This window comes from Pogoniulus pusillus, chromosome 8 (assembly GCF_015220805.1).
Source record: "Pogoniulus pusillus isolate bPogPus1 chromosome 8, bPogPus1.pri, whole genome shotgun sequence".
Taxonomy (NCBI): Eukaryota; Metazoa; Chordata; class Aves; order Piciformes; family Lybiidae; genus Pogoniulus; species Pogoniulus pusillus.
The window spans coordinates 7,158,054-7,182,492 of record NC_087271.1 but is presented as its reverse complement, the minus strand read 5'-3'; the positions used below and the strand labels follow the sequence as shown (position 1 = coordinate 7,182,492).

At 41.4% G+C, this 24,439-nt stretch overlaps 2 protein-coding genes across 7 annotated transcripts in view; both read right to left on the bottom strand.

Moving 5' to 3' along the window:
* The window catches only part of KIF14 (kinesin family member 14), a 32,741-nt gene extending 22,035 nt beyond the window's left edge, over positions 1–10,706 (bottom strand). For both annotated transcript variants that reach the window (XM_064147128.1, XM_064147129.1), the window contains exons 1-9: positions 10,646–10,706; positions 7,563–8,718; positions 5,756–6,010; positions 3,958–4,045; positions 2,584–2,682; positions 1,727–1,779; positions 1,379–1,409; positions 931–1,038; positions 54–170 (exon numbers count right to left, since the gene is read on the bottom strand). In XM_064147128.1, coding sequence (XP_064003198.1) covers positions 54–170; positions 931–1,038; positions 1,379–1,409; positions 1,727–1,779; positions 2,584–2,682; positions 3,958–4,045; positions 5,756–6,010; positions 7,563–8,650 — 1,839 coding nt within the window. In that variant the 5' untranslated portion in view covers positions 8,651–8,718; positions 10,646–10,706. The remainder of the gene's footprint in view (positions 1–53; positions 171–930; positions 1,039–1,378; positions 1,410–1,726; positions 1,780–2,583; positions 2,683–3,957; positions 4,046–5,755; positions 6,011–7,562; positions 8,719–10,645) is intronic.
* Positions 10,707–13,299: 2,593 nt separating this feature from the next.
* Positions 13,300–24,439, bottom strand: part of DDX59 (DEAD-box helicase 59) — a 35,956-nt gene continuing 24,816 nt past the window's right edge. For all 5 annotated transcript variants that reach the window (XM_064147123.1, XM_064147126.1, XM_064147124.1 and 2 more), the window contains 7 exons: positions 21,736–22,553; positions 20,053–20,220; positions 19,245–19,334; positions 18,150–18,401; positions 17,171–17,323; positions 16,221–16,349; positions 13,300–13,616 (listed from right to left, as the gene is read on the bottom strand). In XM_064147123.1, the coding sequence (XP_064003193.1) occupies positions 13,353–13,616; positions 16,221–16,349; positions 17,171–17,323; positions 18,150–18,401; positions 19,245–19,334; positions 20,053–20,220; positions 21,736–22,542 (1,863 nt within the window). In that variant the 5' untranslated portion in view covers positions 22,543–22,553 and the 3' untranslated portion in view covers positions 13,300–13,352. The remainder of the gene's footprint in view (positions 13,617–16,220; positions 16,350–17,170; positions 17,324–18,149; positions 18,402–19,244; positions 19,335–20,052; positions 20,221–21,735; positions 22,554–24,439) is intronic.

The window sequence follows — 24,439 nt, the reverse complement described above, 5'->3', positions numbered from 1 at the left end:
GAGAGGCATTGTTTGGCGTTGATCCTTTCCACAGATTTCCAGCACCGGTTTACCTTCAGCCTTTCTCCAGTGGTCTGAGCTGTTGAGCAGCACTCACTGCCAGCTAGATCAATTAGATTTATTCGACTAGTGAGCCTGCGATCACATTGCTCCTCATTCACAAACTCCACCTGGAAAGGAAGGAGATGTCTGTATTCAAACCGAAAGAAAAAGCCCACAGACAAGCAGAAACGTGACAAACTGTTCATTTTAAACACATCTTTAAAAATGGACACTTCCATTTATTTTGTTATTGGTTGGGTTTAGTTTTGTTTGTAAACCAAGTTATTTGCCAATGGAAGAAACTGACAGTCTGTAGATTTCTGAGGAGCTCTACCTACTGCACTTCAGTTTTCAAGCTCCAAGTCACATTTTGTTTCTTAACACATCTGTAAATCAGATGAGGAGTGTTAGTCCCTCTATCCAGGAGACACATGCATGAGAGGCATACCACAGCAAGGAAAGGTTTACAGTTCACAGAGTATAGAAGTTGAGCAGAAACTGTATCTCCTGCCATTGTCCCAGCTCATCACCTGCAGAAACTCAGCACAGATATGCACCTTGCACAGCCTAACCTGCTTAAAAGCTAAAACGCATTCTCAGCAGTATTCAATTAGGTTTAGCCTCAGTTTGGATTCCAATTACATCTCATACTCAGAAGCTTGGAACTGCTCCTAGATCTGCCAGTCTAGAGACACTTATATTGCTGCTATAAATACATGCAGCACACTGACATCAGAATTTACTCAAAGTATCTAAAATTAAACAAGTTTTGTTGTGCAGAAAGCCACCTTAAAATGCCCCATGCTTCAAGTATATTCTCAGTTTTCTAGCCATCACACAAACCCTTTTACTACCTGATTTGAACAGATATAACCCACTCAGCAGTACCTTGGTTTGTGTCATGACAAGGGTGAAGACAGAATGAGATCTAGAGCTCTTGTCGTTCATCACTGTAGCAGCTGTTGCCCTTTGCTTATTTCCTAGCTCAAGCCAACTCTGCAAGAGATAAAAATCAGACTAGGAAACTAAAACCTACTTTGCATGGTTAAGTGAAGAATAAAATATTTGCAAGTGAAGTTATTAACACAAATATTAAGTCTACAAAGGGGGAATTAGAACTGAGGAAAGAACCATGTGAAGAGTGGCACTTGCCTTATGCACTTACTTAGTTCCACTATGTAGGACATCATCCTTATACAAAATTAGTGGAAATATCATAAACTACTGGGCATTTTGTAAATCATTTTCCTCCCATCCATGGAATTTTAGTTTTAGCAGCAAGGAAGGAGCAAGTAGAAATATTTGTATTCCCTTTTAGCAACCAAATAACTCTTACCTGGATATCAGAGTAAGAATTGACAACATTCCTAAGGTGAGGGAACAAAAAAAACAAATAAACAAGAGCTTGGGTTCAGACAGTTTTCTTTCTACCATTTTCCCTGCTGCCTAAGTTTTAAACCAATCCCACAGTTACACTGAAAGCTCAAGTTGTCTTGAGACTTCCACACTGCTCATTTCTTTAAAGGAACACACTGCAAGTCACACTAGGCATGAGTACAGCGAGCACACAATACTTGCCTAATTGATTGGTGAGTACAGAAGCTTTCAAAGCCTCAAGATAACAATTAGTGCACTTGCAGGATTACACCACACATCTATTAAAATGAGAACAGTTAGCACTTACACTGTCAGGCCTTCCACATATGGTCCTAGCACTGAATGTTCTCTTACACGAAGCTGGTGAGAACAATTTTAAAACAGAAGTTGCTATTAGTGCATTAGTTAGACCTAGAAATCAAAACTATCTTCAAATTGCAAGAAAGTCTATCTACATCCCTAGCATAACATTTATCATCAACAAAACTCAATTGTGAATCATCTAGCTCGATATTTTCAGCAAAACACCTACAACTGAATTTTTTCCAGCTGTCTGAGAAATCCTAACAGGCTGCACTAGGCCACTGCTTGCAGAGCTAACTGCAAGAACATCTGTCTTACATAAGATGCTTAAAAAAAGAAATAAAACCAAAGCAAAACAAAACCCCACAGCCTTTTCTGCAACATAAATGTGTTTACCAGTTAATGAGCTGAGCTCAAAATCACTGATAGAAATCAGATCACAATACTCCTACTATAATATAGATGTATATAGTATATGCTATATACATTTAGTCTAAGTCCAAAAATTAGGATCATAGAATCTTAGAATCAACCAGGTTGGAAGAGACCTCCAAGATCATCCAGTCCAAAATAGCACCCAGCCCTAGCCAATCAACTAGACCATGGCACTAAGTGCCTCATCCAGGCTTTTCTTGAACACCTCCAGGGATGGTGACAGGCCTCTCACAAGCACTTATTTGTATAGCACTTTAAATGCATGAAATCTTCTTTCTTTTTTCATGTGGATCATGCTATTTACAACAACCCAAGGCAGTTAGACAACAGAACAGTAACTACTTGTCATTTGTGCATTTTTTTGGTTACATAATAGATGTCATTACTTTGAGGTTATGCATATACTTGTTTCTATGGGCAACTTACTGGTTGTTTCTTCTGTCCACTTCCAGCTTTGAAGACAAGCAAATCATGAACTTTCTCGTTGTACACTTCAAAAAAACTCATTTCAAGATGATACAAAATCTAATAAAATTAATAATAAGACTCATTAGCATTTTTGCCATCCTTGGTTTCAAAAAGTTAGCCTAGTTTACCAAGTTCTGCTATTCAGTGTTACAAGCATTTGTACTGAAGAGTCTTTCCAAGAGAAATTACATCATAAACCAGGGATCTGCTAAATTAGAGTAAATAATACAATGTATCCATCTACAACCATTCCCAGATAAGAGATACCAAGCTTTAAAAGTATATGCATCCAGCTTGTAAGTTTCACTGTTCCTCAGAAGTGATCCCGTACCAGAAAGTCAGTCTTAGAAAAGCCTTAACAACAGTTGCTCAGGAAAAATAACTCCCACAAACTCTTGCATACCTGCATTCTCAGTTTGAGGCTTTTCTTTTTAAGATACAAAATGAGTAATTAAATAGTATTAAAAAAAAAAAAAACAGAATTAAGTTAATTGTGTCTCCAGTTATGATTCCCTAAATATACCAATCTAGGAAATTACACCAATTAATTGGGACAGTAAAAGAAAGAATGTAACCCACCATTAAAACACTCTGGAAAGGATTCCCAGTTTGTTGATTTAAATATGTATAGCACAGGGATTCAAATCAAAATACATTGTGATCAGATGAAACATTCTCACCCTCTTTTAGAGGGCCACTATTCCATACAGACTTATCTACAAATAAAGATGCATTCCCAAAACAGAGAAGGGGGAAAAAAGCATTGCTTAAAATAAAACTTTTCATTTGGGGGAAAAAACAAAAACCCAACTATGTGTAGATGACTCATTTTAAATCAAAATCTAGGTAGGAGCAGTTGAGGGGATTTGTTTATTTCAGTAACAATATTGAGACAGAATATTAGCATTAGAATTTTAAAGTGGATTTTGCTTTGATATGTGAGGATGTTTAAAGATAAATTCATATTTGTTGAGTCCTATTGTATATGCCTGCACTAATAGTATCGATACCAATAGTTCCTTTGACCTTCCCTTACAACAACCTTATAAGATATGCTACATAGAGGAAAAAAAAATTCATCTAGTGACATCAAAATTTTGATGTCTAAATTCCTTATTTATATTATTGTCACTAAGGAAGCAAAGCAATGTTGATTCTGACTAAAGAACCCTGTTAAATCAGAGCTACTGGCAGAAATAAGATTTGAATGAGCAAAGAATACAGACATAAATAGATTCAGCACTAAGGTACAAAATGAAAAAGGCATCCAAATACTGAGATGCTTGAGGTCCCTCATCATTCAGTGTAAAGCCAACAGCATAAGCATACCACCTGTTGCTTGTCCTTTTGTGCTATTTGAGAAAAAAGATCTTCACAGAGTCTTGGAATTATTCCTCGGTTTTCATCAAATCCCATCATTCTGCAGTTAGAAAAAGCTGTCAGTCCAGTTCTGTAACACTCCACAGCTACTTCTAATAATAAATCTAGAGCCCTAAAGTTGAAATATCTTCAAAGTTATAGAATTAATAAGCAACAGAACAAAACCTTATCTAAGTTGGTGCTTGTTTGAGTGGGAAGATGGACAAGATGATGCCCAGAGCTATGTTCTAACCCATCTAATGAGAAATGGGTTGAAAAACTAAGGAAAATAAAAACCTACAACAACTGAAGAGTGAGTTAATCATAGAATCAGCCAGGTTGGAAGAGATCTCCAAGATCATCCAGTCCAACCTATCACTTAGCCCTATCCAGTCAACTAGACCATGGCACCAAGTGCCTCATCCAGCCTTTTCTTGAACACCTCCAGAGATGGTGACTCCACCACCTCCCTGGGCAGCCCATTGCAATGCCAATCACTCTTTCTGCCAACAACTTCCTCCTAACATCCAGCCTAGACCTTCCCTGGCACAACTTGAGACTGTCCCCCCTTGTTCTACTGCTGGTTGTCTGGGAAAAGAGACCAACCCCCACCTGGCTACAACCTCCCTTCAGGTAGTTGTAGACAGCTGTAAACAGCAAACTCTATAGACATTTGAGAACCTAACATGCATGCACTTTGTATTCCATGCACACTGCCAGTGCAGTAATCTGAACCTCTCCTCCACCTCTGGCATAGTTTCTTCTTGTCTAGTTCTACCATTGCACAACACCAGCATACTGGGACTAATTCAGCTACACCCTAAAGATGCACAGAGCTGCACAAGGTAGTTGTCAGCAGAAATTTGTTGTGTACACTTGAGTTGAGGACACAGTTATTACTGATACTCATTTCAGCCTGCCTTAAAATACAAAAGAGTGAAAGTAAGTAATTGTGTACCTGAAGGTGGAGGAAAAGAAAAAAAAAAAAACAAACCAGCAAACCTACAAATAGGATAACAATTGCAATACTGAATGTTTCTTTCAGGCTATGGTAAGTAAATATTGTAAGCAAACATGTCTTTTCCTTTTAGAAGGAAAAAATCCTGTTTCTGTACAAGTTCTCCACCTATTATATAGTGAATAGAAACACTGAAATGATAACAAATTGAATAGAAACACTTCTGGTCCTCAGCTACATGTATGGGAGACCTTATGGGAATTACAAAGCTCATTGAGCTGACCTTAACAGATGCATGCTTGGAATCAAAGCAGTTGACTAGACATTCTATGGCAAAATATACACAAGGTAGATGCAATTTGCTATGAACTCTAATGATGTGACTTGTCTTGAGGTAATTGTGGGTAGGTTTCAAGTAAGCAGTGCCAGAAGCATCTGGATTTTAAGTTCTGAAACAACCAGGACCATAATTAGAAAGGTCTCCTCACAAAACAACGTGCTTTACACAAAAAACAATGTCACTTCACATGCAAAGTAACAAACAGCAGTGACCAATAGCACTAAGAGGTTCTGAGAAATCCAATCCATGAATAAAGGTTTTGTTTCACTAAAATCTCTGGAAGATGCTGTTATTTTCTTCACAAGAAGAATAAAGAGATCAATGCCTGATACATAAAGTAGTCTATATCTAACTTTGTCTTAATTAAAACATGCAAAAGGCATTTTTACACAATTCAACAACTACTAAATGTACTTAACATGGTGTAACAACTGGCTCCTAGGGAACTTTAACAATTACTACCAGGAACTTACGTGTATGATTTTCCAGAACCAGTCTGCCCATAAGCAAAAAGACAAGCGTTATACCCCTCAAAAGCTCTTTCTAGCAGTGGCACTGCCAAAGTTTCATAAATCATTGCCTGGCTGGCATAATTAGGATGACACTTGTCAAAAGACCAAAAAGAGAAGTCATAACTGAAGTTGTAAACTTGTTTGGTGGCTGAATTTCGTACAACTGTCTCTGGACCACTCATGGAGATTACAGGGAGTGAGTTTTCATCTTTCTCTCTGAGGAAAGAAAAAAAAACAACAACAGAAAGGTAGTCATTTCAATCAATTGCCTTATGGAAAATAAAAAAGTTAGAATCATAGAATTGTTAGGGCTGAAGAGACCTCAAGGATCATCTAGTTCCAACCCCATGGCCAGGGACACCTCACACTAGATCAGTTTGCTCAGAGCCACATCCAGCCTGGCTTTAAAGCTCTCTAGGGATGGGGCTTCCTGCACCTCCGTGGGCAATCTGTTCCAGTGTCTCACCACCCTCGTGCTGAAGAACTTCTTCCTAACATCCAATCTGAATCTATCCACTTCTAGTTTTGATCCATTCTCCCTAGTCCTATCACTACCTCACATCCTAGAGTTCCTCACCAGCTTCCTTGTACCCCACTTCAGATACTGGAAGGCTACAAAAAAGTCTCCTTGGAGCCTTCTCTTCTCCAGACTGAATAACCCCAATTCTCTCAGTCTGTCTTCATAGCAGAGAAGCTCCAGCCCTCTGATTATTCTCCTGGCCCTTCTCTGGACATGCTCCAGCATGTCCATATCCTTCTTGCAATAGTGGCTCCAGAACTGGGCACAGTACTCCAGATGGGGTCTGTGCTAGTTTGAGCCTAGCCAGAATGTTATGGTGAGAACAACTAGATTACAGGCTGTGAAAGGAAACAAGGCTGATGTCTACCTCGCTCATAGGCTTGCTGAGATGTATAAGAATCAAAACGTAGATTAAGCACTTCTGCTGGGGAACTGCCTGAGCTGCATTTCTCTTTAGCCTCTCTCTGCCATTTTTTTTTTCTTTCCTAATCCACTTTGCTTCCTAATCCCCTGGCCCAACCTCCATTCTTCCTTGGGACTGGGGTAAGGTTGAGAGGGGTAGGGGGAAGGTGAAGGTGCAGTTGGGAGCCCCTTCTGGGGACTCAGGTTTCTGGGAGGGCTGTTGTGTTTCTGTATTACCTTTTACCTTGTCTATTTCTGTCTATGACTGTACATACTGTAAATACTTGCTTGTATATTGTGCTAAACTGTAAATCTAAGCTTCATTCAATTTCAAGAGCCAGCAGAGTCTAGTCTGGGTGATTTCTAAAGTGTGGAGGGGCGGGTAACACCCAAACCATCACAGATCTCATCAGAGTGGAGTAAAGGGAGAGAATCACATCCCTCGACCTGCTGGCTATGCTTCTCCTGATGCAGCCCAGGATGCAGTTGGCTTTCTGGGCTGCAAGTGCACATTGACAGTTCACACTGAGCTTCTCTTCTGCCAGCACCCCCAAGTCCTTTTCTTCAGGACTTCAATAACCATTGTTAAAATAAGCTGTTTGTTAAACATACAAAGTATTAAAGCTCAAAATACTTGAGCTAATATGTAAAAAGGTAGATCAAAACACCTCTAAATTGAATTCAACCTCCTAATAAAGCCTTTACCTTGATATTGAATGAAATACTTGCTGATTTCAAAGTACATGTTGCATCGTTTTTGCATTGATGATTCAAGAAAATACAAAGCAGGAATCAATATATTCAAAAGCTACTATTTCACATCAAAAATAAGTCCAGGATACAAACCTTTTACTGAAAGGCCTTACACGCACAGCTACAACTACTTTGCTGCTTTCCACTCTACTGTAAACATCTTTCTCAGTGCTGGTGATCTCTGCTAGAGTCTCTGTGTTCTCTTTTGGTTTTGAACTCCTACTCACAGGCAGAGAGACAGAGACACTGCAGGTTTTTTTGGCTGAAGTTTGAAGGTGAGGTGTTCGTTTATTTGAAGTGGATAAAGATGGTTGATCCTGGGAAGTGCTGTTCTTTGGTGTAAACTGAAATCCTTCTGCTGAACCTTTAGTTGGTGTCCTAGGTCTTTCTGAACTGTTAGGTAAGCGTTGCAACCTTTGCTTCCCAGTTAGCATACTTATATTGCCTTTTTCATTCAGTTGTTCTTCAGATGTCCTACTAATATATTTTGAGGTAATGAACTGTTCTGATTTAGGACCTTCATTTTGAGGTCTTGTGTCAGCAGCACTTGCTCTGTATTTTCTATGTGTGCAGCTGTCATTTTCACACAGACCATCGACAACACCACAGGAATTCTTGCTGTTCATGTTATCCTGCCCCTTTGCAGCTGACTGACCTTCAGCTAACCTGAAGCTAGGTTTTACGTCACTTAGTAGAGGTGCACTCTTGTAATTTCTTTGTGCAGCAGGGTCATCATTTTCAGTTCCAGGCATGGCATTTAGATTAATTTTTCTTTTCTCTGTGGAATCAGTTCTCATACGCCTCTGCAGAGTAAGTCTTCTCTCTGGCTGTGTGTTTTTCATGCCTTGCATTGCGTTTATATGCAGTTGTTCACTATCTGACACTGATGTTTTGCTTGCTCCAGTTCTCCTCTGAAGTGTTAACCTGCCTTCAGATTTACACACAGTCAATGCGTCACCTACTTCTGTACAGGTTGAAATCACATAGGTCCGGTTTAGTTCTTCGGTCCTATGCTGAGAACATGGAAGCAAACTATCCTTTTCCTCTCCTGACATCTGTGATTTCAGTTGCTGCCCAGATGCTCTGATGCTAGTACCAGTATTCTGTGAAGAAGCCTCCTGCAAAGTTTTAGTAGGTTGTGCCCCAGAGGGACTTCTTACAGGAACTGTGTAAATCGGCATTTTGTCTTCGAGCAACCAATCATCAGGTCTTTAATAAGACCATTTCTAGCTGCTGCTTCTTAAAGAATCTGGGGAGACAAAGCAGAAGATTTTATGAAGCTTATGTCCAGTGCAAATTACACTTCGGCATGTGGGGAGCTCTTTACATATACTGCAGCAAATACATACAGCCAAGCATTAGTAACAATTAGTATCTTGTTTTGCCCCCAGTACTAAAAAAGAAAAAGCATATTATTTTTTTTTTTCACTCTGGCTGCTTTCATCAATAACAGGTTATCTTATTCCTTTTATTGAGTTCCATTATTTGTTTTGGAAAGTCAACAAGACATCATGAAGCAGCACCAGTTGTTGGTTCAAAGAACAATCTAACCATTTAGCATCAAAGATCACCATGTGTACATCTTCCAAACGATCTGCCATGATCCCTAGGGGATTAAACATCTTGCCTCCATTCAGTCACAACTATCTATGCTCTTAATGTTCCACAACTAACAGGCTTCAGTAGGACAACAAAAACGGTGGCATTGAAAAGACAATCTGCAAACACATAAAGCAGGTTTGGTTTCTTTCAGGGTTGTTATGTATATTAAATTCATTATCAGAATAAGTCAGTTGATAAAGAGGACTGTTACGATATATGTGGACATTATTGCACCTCACCATAGCACACACATACACAGCAAAAGAAAAATACCTAGCAGAGGAAAACTGTAAAAGGTATTCCACGTATTTTCTACATGTAGAATCATAGAGTCAACCAGGTTGGAAGAGAACTCCAAGATCATCCAGGCCAACCTAGCACCCAGCCCCAGCCAGTCAACTACACCATGGCACTAAGTGCCTCATCCAGGCTTTGCTTGAACACCTCCAGGGATGGTGACTCCACCTCCTCCCTGGGCAGCCCATTCCAATGCCAATCACTCTCTCTGAGAACAACTTCCTCCTAACATCCAGCCTATACTTTCCCCGGCAGAACTTGAGACTGTGTCCCCTTGTTCTATTGCTGGTTACCTGGGAGAAGAGGCCACCCCCACCTGGCTACAATGTCCCTTCAGGTAGTTGTAGACAGCAATGAGGTCACCCCTGAGCCTCCTCTTCTCCAGGCTAAACACCCCCAGCTCCCTCAGCCTCTCCTCATAGGGTTTGTGTTCCAGACCCCTCACCAGCTTTGTTGCCCTTCTCTGGACATGCTCCAGCACCTCAACACCTTTCTTGAATTGAGGGGCCCACAACTGGACACAGGACTCAAGGTGTGGCCTGACCAGTGCTGAGTACAGGGCAAGAATAACCTCCCTTGTCCTACTGGCCAAATGTAAATGTAAATCTTAAGAAAGCTGTAAACATCCCATCTGTATAGAAAGGTAATGCTGCTGGTGTTGAGTCAGCATCAGCCACTGGGTTGTGACAGGCTTGACATTAGGGTCCGCAGTTTAGGAGGGACATCGAAATGCTTGAGCGTGTCCAGAGAAGGGCGACGAGGCTGGTGAGAGGCCTTGAGCACAGCCCTACAAGGAGAGGCTGAGAGAGCTGGGATTGGTTAGCCTGGAGAAGAGGAGGCTCAGGGGTGACCTTATTGCTGTCTACAGCTACCTGAAGGGTGGTTGTGGCCAGGAGGAGGTTGCTCTCTTCTCTCAGGTGGCCAGCACCAGAACGAGAGGACACAGCCTCAGGCTACGCCAGGGGAAATTTAGGCTGGAGGTGAGGAGAAAGCTCTTCACTGAGAGAGTCATTGGACACTGGAATGGGCTGCCCGGGGAGGTGGTGGAGTCGCCGTCCCTGGAGCTGTTCAAGGCAAGGTTGGACGTGGCACTTGGTGCCATGGTCTAGCCTTGAGCTCTGTGGTAAAGGGTTGGACTTGATGATCTGTGAGGTCTCTTCCAACCCTGATGATACTGTGATACTGCGACATCACAACGTGATAATAAGATAGTAAGAGAGGTATAAGTAACTATTTAACCAGTGCTCCAACAAAGTTTCATTTAATGCTACACTTACAAGTCAAAGCTTGTGGAGTCCTCTCCGAATGTATGCAATAGCATCGACTTCTACACGCGTCCTGAGGGCACAAAGCTTTCATAGCCCAAATTTTTTGAGGAAAGTTGTACTTATTATGCAATTCAGTTTGACACAGGAAAGCGCTCACGTCACATGGAGTGTAAAGCAGACATCTTTCAGTTCCACCTAGCACTCGGTGTGTTGTAAGCCATGAGTTGCCTTAGCCTTTTCCGTTCGGCTTCAGAATTATTAGCCTTAAGAATGGAAATTCGCCTTTGCTAATGCTGTACCTGCTGAACATCCACAGAGCTTTTCAATGGGAAACTTAATGCCCCCATTAAAAGCTCCTTTATTCTTAAATAAGGAATAAGGTTCGAGACGCGCTACAAGCACGCTCGTTCCTCGTTTTCAATCGAAGACAAACAGTGAATTAAACGAAACCTAAGTGTTCAAAGCTGGGTGAAAACGCAGGGGAAAGCGTTACTGCCCTTCGAGAAACCCACACTCTTCAGGCCAGTCCTCCTAAGCCTCTCGACACAACCACTGCTCTGTCTCACGACCGCCCCGCCGGGTCGCCAAGTCCCCGGGCAGAAGGTGAGAAGAAAGCAACGGCCTCCTGACCCGGCTTGAGAGGACTTGGCGGAGTTAACTCCTCCAGCGCCCACAGCTCGCCCCCCCGCGCCGCCACCCCAGCACCAGCGTTCCCGAAGCAGTCGCCCGGTCGTGCCACGGCAGGCCGCAAACCCTCAGAACGACGCGGAGAAGCCCCCGCATCCCGGGAGGAGCCCGCCCGCTCCGGCCCTCACCTCACCTCACCGCCGGCACCGCTCCCCTCCGCGCCGGACGCGGTGCGCGCCCTGCCCCCGCCCGTTTGAATCTGCCGGGCGCAGGGGATTGGCTCCCGCCCGAAATGCGTCAGGAGGGGCCGGCCCCCAGCGGCCCCGCGCTGCGCGGAGGTTCCGGGTAGCCTGCCGAGCGCCACAAGCTACGGCGTCCCTGCCGCAGCGGTTCCTTCCCTCTGGGGAGGGCAGCCTGCGGCCGACGGAAACGAAGCCCGGCGCAGCCGGGGACGCCCCAAGTGCCGGTCGCGGCACCGCGTTGCCCGCCGGTCCGTCAATGGAGCGAACCGCTCGGCCAGCGCACAGCACAGGCGCCCAGTCCCACTCGGAACGCAGCGCTCACCCATTCGCTCTTCGGAGACAAGAGAATTACGGCAACGCCTCAGGGCTGCTGGATGGGAGTATCACGTACCCTTCACGAAATCTCGCCAGTGACAGGCTGATCGCTTGCTGGACGACGGCTGTAGCTCAGAAAATACTCGGCAGTTACACAGACGGAGTTAGGAAAAACTTTCATGAGGAAAAACTTCTTAAGAAACAAGGACACCAGAGGGAGACAAAAGACAAACTAGGGGAGGGCGCGTGAAAAAAGAGGCTTTCCCCCGGTGGGATGCTAAAAGTAGTGGAAAGAATGAGTATCATCTTTAAATTATCAGAACTCAGAATAAGAGTCTATTCTTAATATATAAACCTGTTAAAGAGCCTCTGGCACCAATGCTCTTGTAGCGTGTCAGGCGTCTCTCGTTTCTAGTTTGGAGGAAGGTGGGGAATAAACCAGCTACTAAACTTTTATAAGTTAGTTTGCTACCCAAGTCAATCATATCCATATCCTTTGGCCAAAGAGCAGACACTCCCTATACAAAGCTAACTACCTGGGACACCTCATTCTGCTTAGGATGGGATGATGCACCACAGCAGCATGAAAGGTCTGATGTAACTGATCTGTCAAGACTCAAGCTAAAAGAATTTTCTTTTTATCATGACCCATCTCAGACTCTAAATGGTTTACATCATACAACACTATCTCAATACAGGGCTCATTTCCTTATATATATATATAATATATATATGTAATAAAAGCAACAGTAGCTTACATGACAACTTATGCTTGAGTCATTTAATTAACAACATAAATTCCTTATTTATGTGTTTTAGCCTCTTTCTCTACAAATGAAACGATACTACTATTAGTATAATATTATTATATATATAATATATATTGCAACATAAAGATATTTTGCCACAATTACTATTATTATTATTATTATTGCAATAGCAGAGCATTTCTGCTATTGCAAAGTGCTTGATCAAGACTAGAACTGTTAATTGGTCCACAAGCAATAAAAGAGAAAATAAACTTTCAGTAGTTTGCAAACAAAACCTGCACCTGTGCTCACAAGAAAGACACAGAGGACACACTGAGAATCAGGAGAAATGTTGCCAGTGGAAGCTTTTATGTAACTAAGGAATAGATTGAGGCTTGACTTCAGCAACTAAGCTGACAACAACTTTTTTTGGGGGGGTTGAGTGGGATCATTTTCAAAAATCTTATCTCATAAAAATTACCATTAGAGTGTGTTTCATGTTATGTCTGAAATGATTATTTGGGAACATTAAAACAAAAAGAAAATAAATCATCTGATTAGTTTGTTGCAAGCAAAGAACCCTGGTTTGGGGAAAAAAAAGTTTACATGGAGTATTTTAACCAGGCACTGCTGTAATTCAAACACACACAAGAGCCTGAGATAAAAATGAGACTCATTAAGAAATGAACTCCTTTCAAAAAGGCAACATACAAGGCATCAAAATTCCATGTTTTCTTTTAACCACACTTTTATTATAATAACATAACTACAAGTATATCTTCATTACCTCTGAGAATTATTTTTGTCATGTTTTCTAATAATGTCCATCAGATTATCTCCTGTCACAAGGCTGTTCTGTAACTGCTTAAGTCTCTGTTGTTCCCTTCGCTTTTGGTCATGGAGATAAGGGGAATTAAGCAGCTGTGGAGGAAGAATGGTGCCCGTTGGTTTTACTCGCTTCACTACGTCCCAGAAGAGCTTCTTGCTGTTGTTATTGATAAAAGTAATTGCAGTTCCACTGTGACCCAATCTCCCTGCTCTTCCAATCTGAAAAAGCAAACCCACATTTTAAGTTATCAATACTAAACTGAAGACATTCCTATATCCTTAAAGTTTATCTTCTGTTATAGAAAACAGCTATAAACCTAAGTTTATAGCAACTAACCTAAGTGACAAGATCAAGTCTCTTCATTTCATTCTCTAAGCACAAAGTTTAATAAAACTTCTGAATTCAGGCTATGCAAATCTGAAACTTCAGTTGAAATGCCTCTAGAAGTACAACTTTTTCATTTACTACTTGCTCAAAAATTAAGCAAAAAGATAATTAAAACCCAGAGAGGTGTACTGCAGTTAGCAAAACAGAATACATTAGTCCATGGGACAAGATGATTTCCAGATGTCCTTTCTCCCTACTCGGAACACAGCAAACTTCAAAGTTAGATCATTTTGCTCAGGGCCTTGTTCTATGGAATTCTGAGCATCTCCATGCACAGACACTCCATCACCACTCCAAGCACTCTGTTCCACTGCCTGATCACCTTCACCATGAAAAACATTTTTCCCTGTTATGCAGTAAGAATTCCCCTTGCAATCAGTTGTGACTGTTGTCTCTCATTCCTTTCACTGTACTTCTCCAGAAGAGTCTGTCTCTGTCTTCTCTGTAACTGGCCTTTACCAAATTGAAGACAGCAATTACATCTCTACTCCAGCCTCAACAACTCTGGTTCCATCCACCTCTCTTCATGTCATGTGTGTCAGCCCACTGACATTGCCTGGACTGTCAGCCTGACCTTGGTACCAGGGAATGTCATAGAGCAGATCACCATGAGTGACATCATGCATTACACATGGGACAAGACAATGACTCATCCCAGTTAACATGGGTTTATGAAGGACAAATCTTGTTTGACAAGGTGACCCATTTGGTGGATAAGGGAAAGGCTGCTGACGTTACTTACCATGACTTTAGTAAGGCCTTTGACAGAGTTTCCCATGGCACCCTCCCAGGAGCTGGCTGCTTATGGCTTGACTGGGTGGATGCTTTGCTAGGTTAGGAACTGGCTGGATGGCTGTGGTCAAAGAGCTGTCACAAATGGAGTTAACTCCAGCTGCTGACCAGTAACAACTGGTGTGCTCCAGGGCTCAGTTCTGTTTACAATCTTTACTGATGTTCTGGACAAGGGAATTGGGTGCACCCTCAGTACGTTTGCAGACACTAAATTGGGTGGGAGTGTTAAACTGCTTGTGGGTAGGAAAGCTCTGCAAAGAGACCTGGACAGGCTGGCTGGGCCGAGACCAGCAGTATAAGGTTTAACAAGGCCAAGTACTGAGTGCTGCAGCAATCACCACATGCAATGCTACAGGCTTGGAGCAGAGTGGCTGGAAGCTTGCCTGTCAGAACAAGACTTGGGAGTGCTGGCTGACAGCTAGCAGAACATAAGCCAGCAGTGTGCTAAGGTGGCCTAGAAGGCTAACAGCATCCTGGCCTGTACCAGCAACAGTGCGGACAGCAGTAGGGAAGTGCACTTGGCACTGGGGGAGTCACATCTTGGATATGGTGTTCAGTTTTGGGCCACTCACTAGAGGAAAGGCACTGAGTCAGTGGAGCATGTCCAGAAAGTGGTGAAAGGGTCTAAAGCACAAGCCTTACAAGGGGCAGCTGAGGGATCTGGAATTGTTTAGTCTGGAGGAAGATGAGGGAAGACTTCATTGCTCTCTACCAGTACCTAAAAGGAGGTTGTAGTGAGGTGGGGGCTGGTCTATTTTCCCTAGTATCAGGTGACAGAATGAGAGAAATGGACTGAAATTGTGCCAAGGGAGGTTTACTTTGACTACTATGAAAAATTACTGAAGGAGTGGTCAGGCATTGCAATAGGATGCCCCAGGAGGTGGTAGAGTCACCATCCCTGAAGGTGCTCAAGAAACATGTGGACGTGGCACTTGGGGATATAGTTTAATATCATGGTGTTCTCTGATTGAAGGTTGGACTTGATCTTAGAGGTCTCTTCCAACCAAAATAGTTCTTGGATTCTATGACTCCAGTGCGTGGGCTTTTCTTGTAGTTGATGGCTTTGTAACTGTACACAGTAGTAGAGTATTGTGGCTTGTAAGTGCCAAAAAGAGCATATTAATTAGTTCTCTTGATCTGCTAGCCAAACTAGGATTGGGATATGCATACATGTGCCCCACACAGCATCTTTTTTACAGCAGGAAATCCTCATGGTAAAAAAAAGATACATTGCATTAAGGAGAAGGAATGAAAATTAAGTTCATGGCTGGTTTCCTGATTATATTACATGCACATCCCACACTGCAGATGAGCTCCAGCCCAAAGAGGAGTATTTGGCCTTCACACCAACTGTAAAAATGTGGTGAACATTGCTTTCTATAGACACAAAATGGCACGGAAAGGTACAAACCAGGAAGAACAATCAATATAAGAATGTTTTAGTAACTTATACAGGAGATACAAGAACAATGTCCTAGATTTTTTGAAGTTACTCTCCTATAAAATAAATGTTACTCTCCTATAAAATAAATATTCTGATGAGGAAAGTAGTGCTTATGTTTACATTTAAATTTAAATTTCCAGAGGTGAAAGTAGTATTTCAGTATACTTTCAAATAATGCTTTAGCAATTGATTGACTTACCTGATGTACATATTCATCCATACTTGATGGCATATCAAAATTCACTACCAGTTTGACATTAACCAGGTCAAGTCCTCGTCCAAGGACTCCAGTACTTACTATAACTTCATACTTCTCTTGAAGTAATCCCTGACAAGTCAAGAATAAACAAATTATTTTTTCCTTATTTCTATTTTGAATCTCTCCAAGCATAGGCTAGGATTATACATACAATGTATATATACAATATAAGAATATACGCAGAAGGATTTTTCTGTTGCAGAAGAGAGAATGGCCCCTTTGTACTCTTTGATTTAAATAGGAGTATAATTCACAGAGCTAATTAAAAACAGGTCAGAATCACAATTTTAATACCAAAAAAACTCAACAGCATTAAATGCTGTGATGGTTTGGGAGTTACCTGCCCCCACACACAATGAAATCACCTAAGCCTCCTCTCCCCTTCCCCTCTCTTTCCCTCCCTTCAGAAATAACCAGATCAACCCCCGTATATCTCACTTGATGAACCTGGAGAGATGTCAAAAACACCCTAAGGGGGTTAGAAGAAAAAAAAGGTTAGGCTGGATTAAAGAGTTAAGGCAACCACACAGACCTGCCAGAGAGAAGGAACAGAACTGACAGCTGAGCAGTGTGAGAGAAGTGTCTTATCTATATTCTGACTAGGTGCATTTCTCAGCAGAAGAATGAGGGTTATAGATTACTGTTGGGTTTTTTCTTTCTTCTCACAGCTAAGGATTTCATTTCTCTCAGTAAAATATCCCAATTAGCCTCAAACCAGTGCAAATGCATATTTAAATTCCTATTTCAAAGCAAAAAAGCTAGGAAATAGTCTCCAGTACAGTGCAGAAAAGCAGTAAATTATTACTTAACTCACTCAACTTATGCCACGTTTAAAAACAATTGGCCAGTTAACATCTGTTAAAACCCCTATAACTTTAGGGGGCACAAACCTGTAATATGTCTGTTCTTTCCACCTGAGACTTCTCAGAATGCATAGCTGTACACTGCAATCCTGTGATCTTGTGAACAGCATCACTCAACAGATCTGCTCCTAGCTTACAGTCCACAAACACCAACACTGGAGGCTTGAAAAGTTTCTTATCCTGTAAAGTTAAACTGTTTTTTATGACGGTGTTATAAGAGTTTGCTGCCTATTATCAGCAATTTGGATTCAGTTTATTCTGTTCATTATCTATAGCATTAAGATGACTTTAATATAAACAAATGTTTTCAGACTCTAGATAAGGAAAAATATGCCAGCCATGAAACTATACAAACATGTATGTCATAAACATATAATGATTTGCAGACTCAGAATCCAAGCTTATAATGTTGCATGCACTTTTTGTAAGTCAGCAGCTTGCTTTGTTGTTACTTTAAATGCTACATAGTAAGTCTGAATTTCTTGAAGGTTTCAGGTTCAGTTAAAGATTCTTATTTACTTCTCTCAAAGTATTCGTACAAGATCTATATTATTATTCATATAAAGAAAATTTAGGAGCTAAATCAGCTTTCTCATTGGTTTCTTTAATGACCTCAAAAATGACAAACCATTCCCAGGCGATAAGGCAGCTGTGACAGTTTAAGTCCTGCTCCTCTACCACTCAAAGATAACCAGTACAAATTTTTGGGATGCCATACTGTGAATCATAGAAGTTATCAAAATTCTAGTTTTCAGCATGGGTCCCAGCACAGGAATCTAGTTTGCTGCTGCACAGGAGGAAGTGTTAGTGGTGGAGTAATCCTCAAAATTGCCATTAAAACTCTTACACTGCAGAACTACTGCACTAATGAGTGCAGTTCCACACTTAACCTCACTCCACCCCTTCAGTACATACAGATTAGAGTAAAAGATAAGAACTTGACAGACATGCATAGAGACATAAATAATTTTAAAATAGTCCTTATGAAAAAAAAAGTTACACTTACATTTAGTATTTCAAACAGCTTTTTCTTTTTAGATGGCTCTTCTACCCACAAGATAATTTGGCGGACGTTGGAACAAGGCAGATTCTTTTCTCCAATTGTTATTCTCACAAAATTGTGCAGAAGTTGATTTGCTAAGTTTTCAATGCCCACTGGAATGGTGGCCGACACCAGTATGGTTTGATGATCGTGAGAGATGCCTTCCAAAACATCCAACACTTGCTGCTGGAAACCCATTTTTAACATGGTATCCACCTAAGTGAAAAAACATTGGATTTGTACCAGATTCTTCCACAAACAGCAGAATCTTGAACTTGAATTGTTGGATATAGTAATATTAAATGCAGTGATTTGATAGAATTGTGTGACTGTGGTGCAGCTATTGTCCAGCCACAGACAGGCAAGAGTTCAGTAAGTGCTGAGAGAGGGTTGGAATGACCTTAAGAGAATGGTGTAGCAAATGTAAACAAGTGTAAGCCTGGAGTCTGTGGTTTTTGCCTGTCTCTGCTGTCTTAGAATCGCCAGACACAACATATGAGTTATTGAGAGAACATGAAGAATATCTATGCCAAGTAGTGTGTAATCCTAACGTAGTCCTAACACAGGTGAGTGTAACCAATCATAATCTAACATGATGTTGTAATCCTTCTTATGTGGCCTTCTGATAAAAAAGTATATAACCCTATGCTTTAAGTGCAATAAAGGGATTGGGATTTGGATGGGATTTGTATTGGCTTGTATCAAGCTTGCTTTTCCTGTCTATTATTTCCCACCTAATACTATGGTATTGCAGCCTGTGGCATTGAATTGACAGAAGAACCATAATATGTGTGCATGATTGCAAGTAATAGCCCACATGCAGGAGTATTTTCAGCCAGAAGAAAAGCTAAGCAAGCAGTACTCTCTAAGTCTTAAAGCTAGCAGAACATGCATGGTTCAAACACATTTCAACCTGTGTTAAAAAAATGAACTTTTCATAAGTATATTTTATCTCTACAACAAACACTCCATATGCTGAACCCGTTAGACCAGCCCCTCACACTGGCTCTTCAAGGACCTCTGTATAAGCAATAGAGCCTTGATAACTAAAAAACTTACTTCATCCACCACTACAATTTTTATGCCGTTCAGATGAACAGAACTTTGCTTTAAAATCTCAAGAAGTCTTCCAGGTGTTGCTATTACAACCTAAAAAAGAAACAAATGAATGAGCAAAACCCAAGCTTTAAAATCTCAAGAAGTCTTCCAGGTATTGCTATTATAACCCTAAAAAAGAAACAAATGAATGAGCAAAACCCAAGCTTTAAAATCTCAACAAGTCTTCCAGGTGTTGCTATTATAACCTAAAGAAGAAACAAATGAATGAACAAAACTCAAGCACAAAAATGGGAGTTAGAAATTCCATAAAAAGGCCAGAGACTGTCCTAGAAAAACTATCCAGTTACAGCACACAGGTGAGAAGGGCAGTAATGAGTGAAATAACTTACAATCAAGTAAGTTGTAGAACTTTCATAGATAACTTAAGAATTCTCCAATCTTTTAGAGCTCTAATGGAAGTGTCTAAATAAAAGTAATGTAATCTCCATTAAACCCAAACTATTTTGGCTGTAAGTTACAACTCCTTAGCTAATAAAATGGCATGCCTGAAAGCAGTAATATTGTACATGAAACTTAAAAAACAAACAAAACCAAACTCCCATTGTTAAGATAATCAGAAGTAGCAATGTTAATAAACAAGCAATTGTGTTACTGTAAAATTTTCAAGATCCAATAATTACTTCAGTAGTTCAGACTTAGGAAAAACCACATTTGTGTGTCCATACATGTCAACAGCAACATTGTTCTTCCCTGCAAATGTCATGAAAACACAACTCTCCACAGGATCTTTCCAGGACCTTGTCCTTACCTTAACATTTTGCTTGAGTCGGTGAAGCTGTGGTGGCAGTGGTAAACCTCCCACCAGAAGAACTGTCCTCATATTTGGTAAGCCTGTCATCAGCTCTTTAGCTTGTCTCTCTATCTGAATTGCTAACTCTCTTGTTGGTGCCAGGATAAGCGCAGATGGACTTTCTGTCTGGAAAGAGGGGGAGATCTGCTGAATGTGGAACTGCTTTAGTGGTTAAATAAAAAAGATGTCAAGATTTAATTCCCCAATACTGAAATAAAAATTCAGTGGATGCAACCAGAAAAAGAAAAGCAAAATAATTTTTAGCTCCACGATGCATTATTTCATTATTACTGATCAGCTCTTCAGGAAATAATTAATGCTCTCTTGTAGGATGATACTACAGCCATGAATTCACTTAGTTTCCTGGATGGTATGTTTCTTTCCAGTCTCCAGCTAGAGTATTTACAAGTGACCAACAGCAGAGGGTTGCTCCTTTCCCACTGCATCAAAGGAACTACAGAAATACCTGTGTCAAGAAGCATTTTCAGAGCTGTTACAAGTGGGCAACAGTGTTTAACTTTGCTTTCCATCACAAAAAAAATCTACATAGAGATGTGGAGAAGTCCACAACTGCCAAATATAAACCAGATTACCCCAACACTCTTCACATGTCGTCTTTCTTTTACATTAGAAATGAAAAATTATTTATTTTAAAGAGAAAATTATTTCTTGAAATAGACATTAAGTTGTAGATCACTCTGAAGAACAGGAAATACAATTTAGATAAACTAAAGACTACTCATTGAAGCTCCAATTTTGTGCACGTTGTTGTAAGCATGTAACAGCCTTGCAGACTACGCCAACAGGAGGGACTTGGAGTGTACTAATCTTGCTCATAAATGCTCCTACACAATCCTTAAAACCAATGTTATAGTACTTTAAAGATCAAAATGGTTACTTAAATATTCTTTAATAAAAAAACTCACACACACATTTGTCTGTGTATATAACTATTTACAAAGGCATCTAAAAACTAACTAGAATCAGGCTCAGAATTTTCATATATCTTTTTCTGCATCTGTTTTTGAGTAAAAGCATCACAGCAAGGGCAATACTTAGCAATAAACACACAAAGTACAGGATACTTTGCCAATAATTTGCACCCTACATTCACATCCTTGCAAAGCACCACTAATCTTAATTGCTTTTCCCCCACAGTATCCAAGGGTAGGTCATATAACTAGAGGATTTCAGAAGTTATATTACCTTAAATTCCTGCAGTTACTTGATGGCTAGCTGAACATATTTCAATAGAAATTAGCCTGTGAAATTATTTTTTATGCAGATGTCAAAAAAATGGTTTTCAGCCATCTGACATACAGGAACAACTTCTCACAGAGGGCCTGGAACCATTTTCACTATTAAAGTAATGTAGGAAGCGTAACACGACATTTAGTTGCCTTTCCTAACAAGGACAAAGTATATGCAAGGTAGCATTAATACAGTTGCTTTATATCCTGTCCAAAGCAAAAAAATATTCAGTGTCATTAAAAATAACTAGCACCTCCCCTCAGCCCAAAAACCAGCATGTCAACAAACAGTCATTTCAACAAGCCCTACTGCATTTACATTTTCAATTACACCGGGAATCAGAGAGACAAATTTCAAATCACTTTCTCTAAAGACATGAAGTTTCATTACCTCTTTCAAAACCTTCATAATAACAGGGAGTAGGAAAGCTGCTGTTTTTCCAGACCCTGTGTCTGCACTAGCCACAATATCCCTCCCTAATAGTCCAACAGGGATCATTTGCATCTGGATGGGAGTTGGGACTTCATAGCCAGACTTCTTTAAATTATGGTTTAAAGTTTCAGGAAAACCACAGTGTTCAAACTCTACAATAGGTCTTGGAACTTGCTGGCCCTGCACAGCAATACCTAGCTGCAGTTTAAGGTTCTCAATCTGCTCATCTCGCAAACCTAATATAAAGGAATGATCTTTGTAGAAGTAAGGTGCATCAAGGCAAGCTTCTGTTTGAGATTCTGCTGTTGCCAGCTGATCAGATGTTAGCTTTTTTTCCTTTGCTTGAATTTGAAGAATGTGTTTGGCTTTACACTCCAAGCTGCAAACATCTTCATCTGTTTTATCACAGATATACTCTCCATAGCGCCCACAGACAACACATACGGGTTCTCCAGGTTCTGCCCAACGCTGCAATTTGCTGTAGGATTTTATGGGCTCCTCTGAAGCGCTATCTTCATCAATATTTTGGTTGTCCTTTCCCAAAGTTGTATTAGAAGCACCAAAGTCTCCAGCTATAGGTTCTTGTGCAACTTCATTCAAATTACCTCTTGAAGCAGAAGTTTCTGTTCTAACTGGCTTACAGTCTTGGTACTCAGTGGTCTCCTCCAGCAAAGATCCTCCAGAAGACAATTTATTTCTCTTTCCTGTACAACTTTTGTCCTCATCAGCAGTTCTCTTGACTTTAACAGATCTTGGTAAAAACATGCTTCAGTACACTAGAAAGAAAACAGTTACAGCTGTTACAAACTATTGCAACTGGGAAGGTACATTTTACCATTATCACAAAAGAAATGAAGCCTAGGAAAGATATTTGCAAGCCTAGAAACCAACTCTCAATCCCTGAAAAGATCTAAAACCAGCTTGTTTAAAACTTATCTTAGACTTAGTGCTGATGCAAAGTAAAGCAATACTCTATAGTCACAGTGGAAGCATGGAACGTTAGAGATCTACCTACAGTTAGTTTTGAGTACTAAACATCTGCAACTGAATAACAACTTTGATTTTCACTGTCTGAATATATATCCATTCTGAGAGTCAGTCCTATTTAAATCCTAAAAGAATTAGTTTCTAAGGTGACATATTGAAGCAAAACACACATTCTTCTAAGCTACGACAAAATCCCAAACATACAAAAACTATCAAATTAGAAAAGGATGTGAAATTTAGTATAGGAATCAGCCAAAACCACTCTTTTTAATGTTCTTTTTGAAGCATATCCAAGTTTTCAAAGGCTGCAAATTTTGAGATGTTACAATCCAGCTCCGTTTGTTCAGGGTGTCAAAGAAAGGCCCAGGTGGCCAAGAGAGCCAATGGCATCCTGGCCTGCATCAGGAACAGTGTGGCCAGCAGGACAAGGGAGGTTATTCTTCCCCTGTACTCAACACTGGTCAGACCACACCTTGAGTACTGTGTCCAGTTCTGGGCCCCTCAATTCAAGAGAGATGTTGAGGTGCTGGAACATGTCCAGAGAAGGGCAACAAAGCTGGTGAAGGGCCTGGAACACAAATCCTATGAGGAGAGGTTGAGGGAGCTGGGCCTGTTTAGCCTGGAGAAGAGGAGGCGCAGGGGTGATCTTATTACTGTCTACAACTACCTGAAGGGACATTGTAGCCAGGTGGGGGGTGGCCTCTTCTCCCAGGTAACCAGCAATAGAACAAGGGGACAGAGTCTCAAGTTGTGCCAGGGTAGGTATAGGCTGGATATTGGGAAGAAGTTCTTCACAGAGAGAGTGATTGGCATTGGAATGGGCTGCCCAGGGAGAAGGTGGAGGCACCGTCCCTGGAGGTGTTGAAGCAAAGCCTGGATGAGGCACTTAGTGCCATGGTCTAGTTGATTGGACAGGGCTGGGTGCTAGGTTGGACTGGATGATGTTGGAGTTCTCTTCCAACCTGGTTGATTCTATGATTCTATATGACGAACTTCCCAAACCTCTACTGCAATTCAAGGTCTGAAACTTTCAGCAGCTGTTTCTGAGTGTCAGATGTTTTCACCAACCATTTGCCATGGTAAAATCAGCAAACAAAGTACGGAAAGTATGGTTATTTTTTCCTGACTTAATCGTACTGCGTACATTAGTCTAAGAACGCTCGAAGCGATGCCCGTGTTTACAGGCAGCTTCTTTACAACGTGCAATTGGAAGCAACCCGGAGCGATGAGGCATCGTCGGGGAGCTCACCGGTCGGATGAGGTCTGCTGGCCGAAACCGCAAGCAGACCCGAGGTGCTCGGGTGGCGGTCGCTGCCCCGCACTGTTCGAGCTTAAGACACTTCCATTTTTTGCACCGAATGAGAATTTCCCGGAACAAACGTCTTTATAAGCTCATCAGTCATTCAAGGTGAGGGGACCAAACGGTGCTCACGAAGACGAAGAGACTTTTCGGGTCGGTCCCGCCCTGTCGCCAGCGGTAACCCCGCTGAGAATCCCCCCGGCCGCAGCGCTCCGGACAGCACGGCTGCCTCTTCCCCCACAGCCCTACCCACCGTCTGTGGCAACAGCTACCCACCCGACGGGAAACCGAGGCGGCGCAAAGCCGCTTCCCTCCGACAGCCTTGCCCGCCCCACCGCTGCGAGACGCGGCCCGGCCCCAACCTCCCCTTCCTCC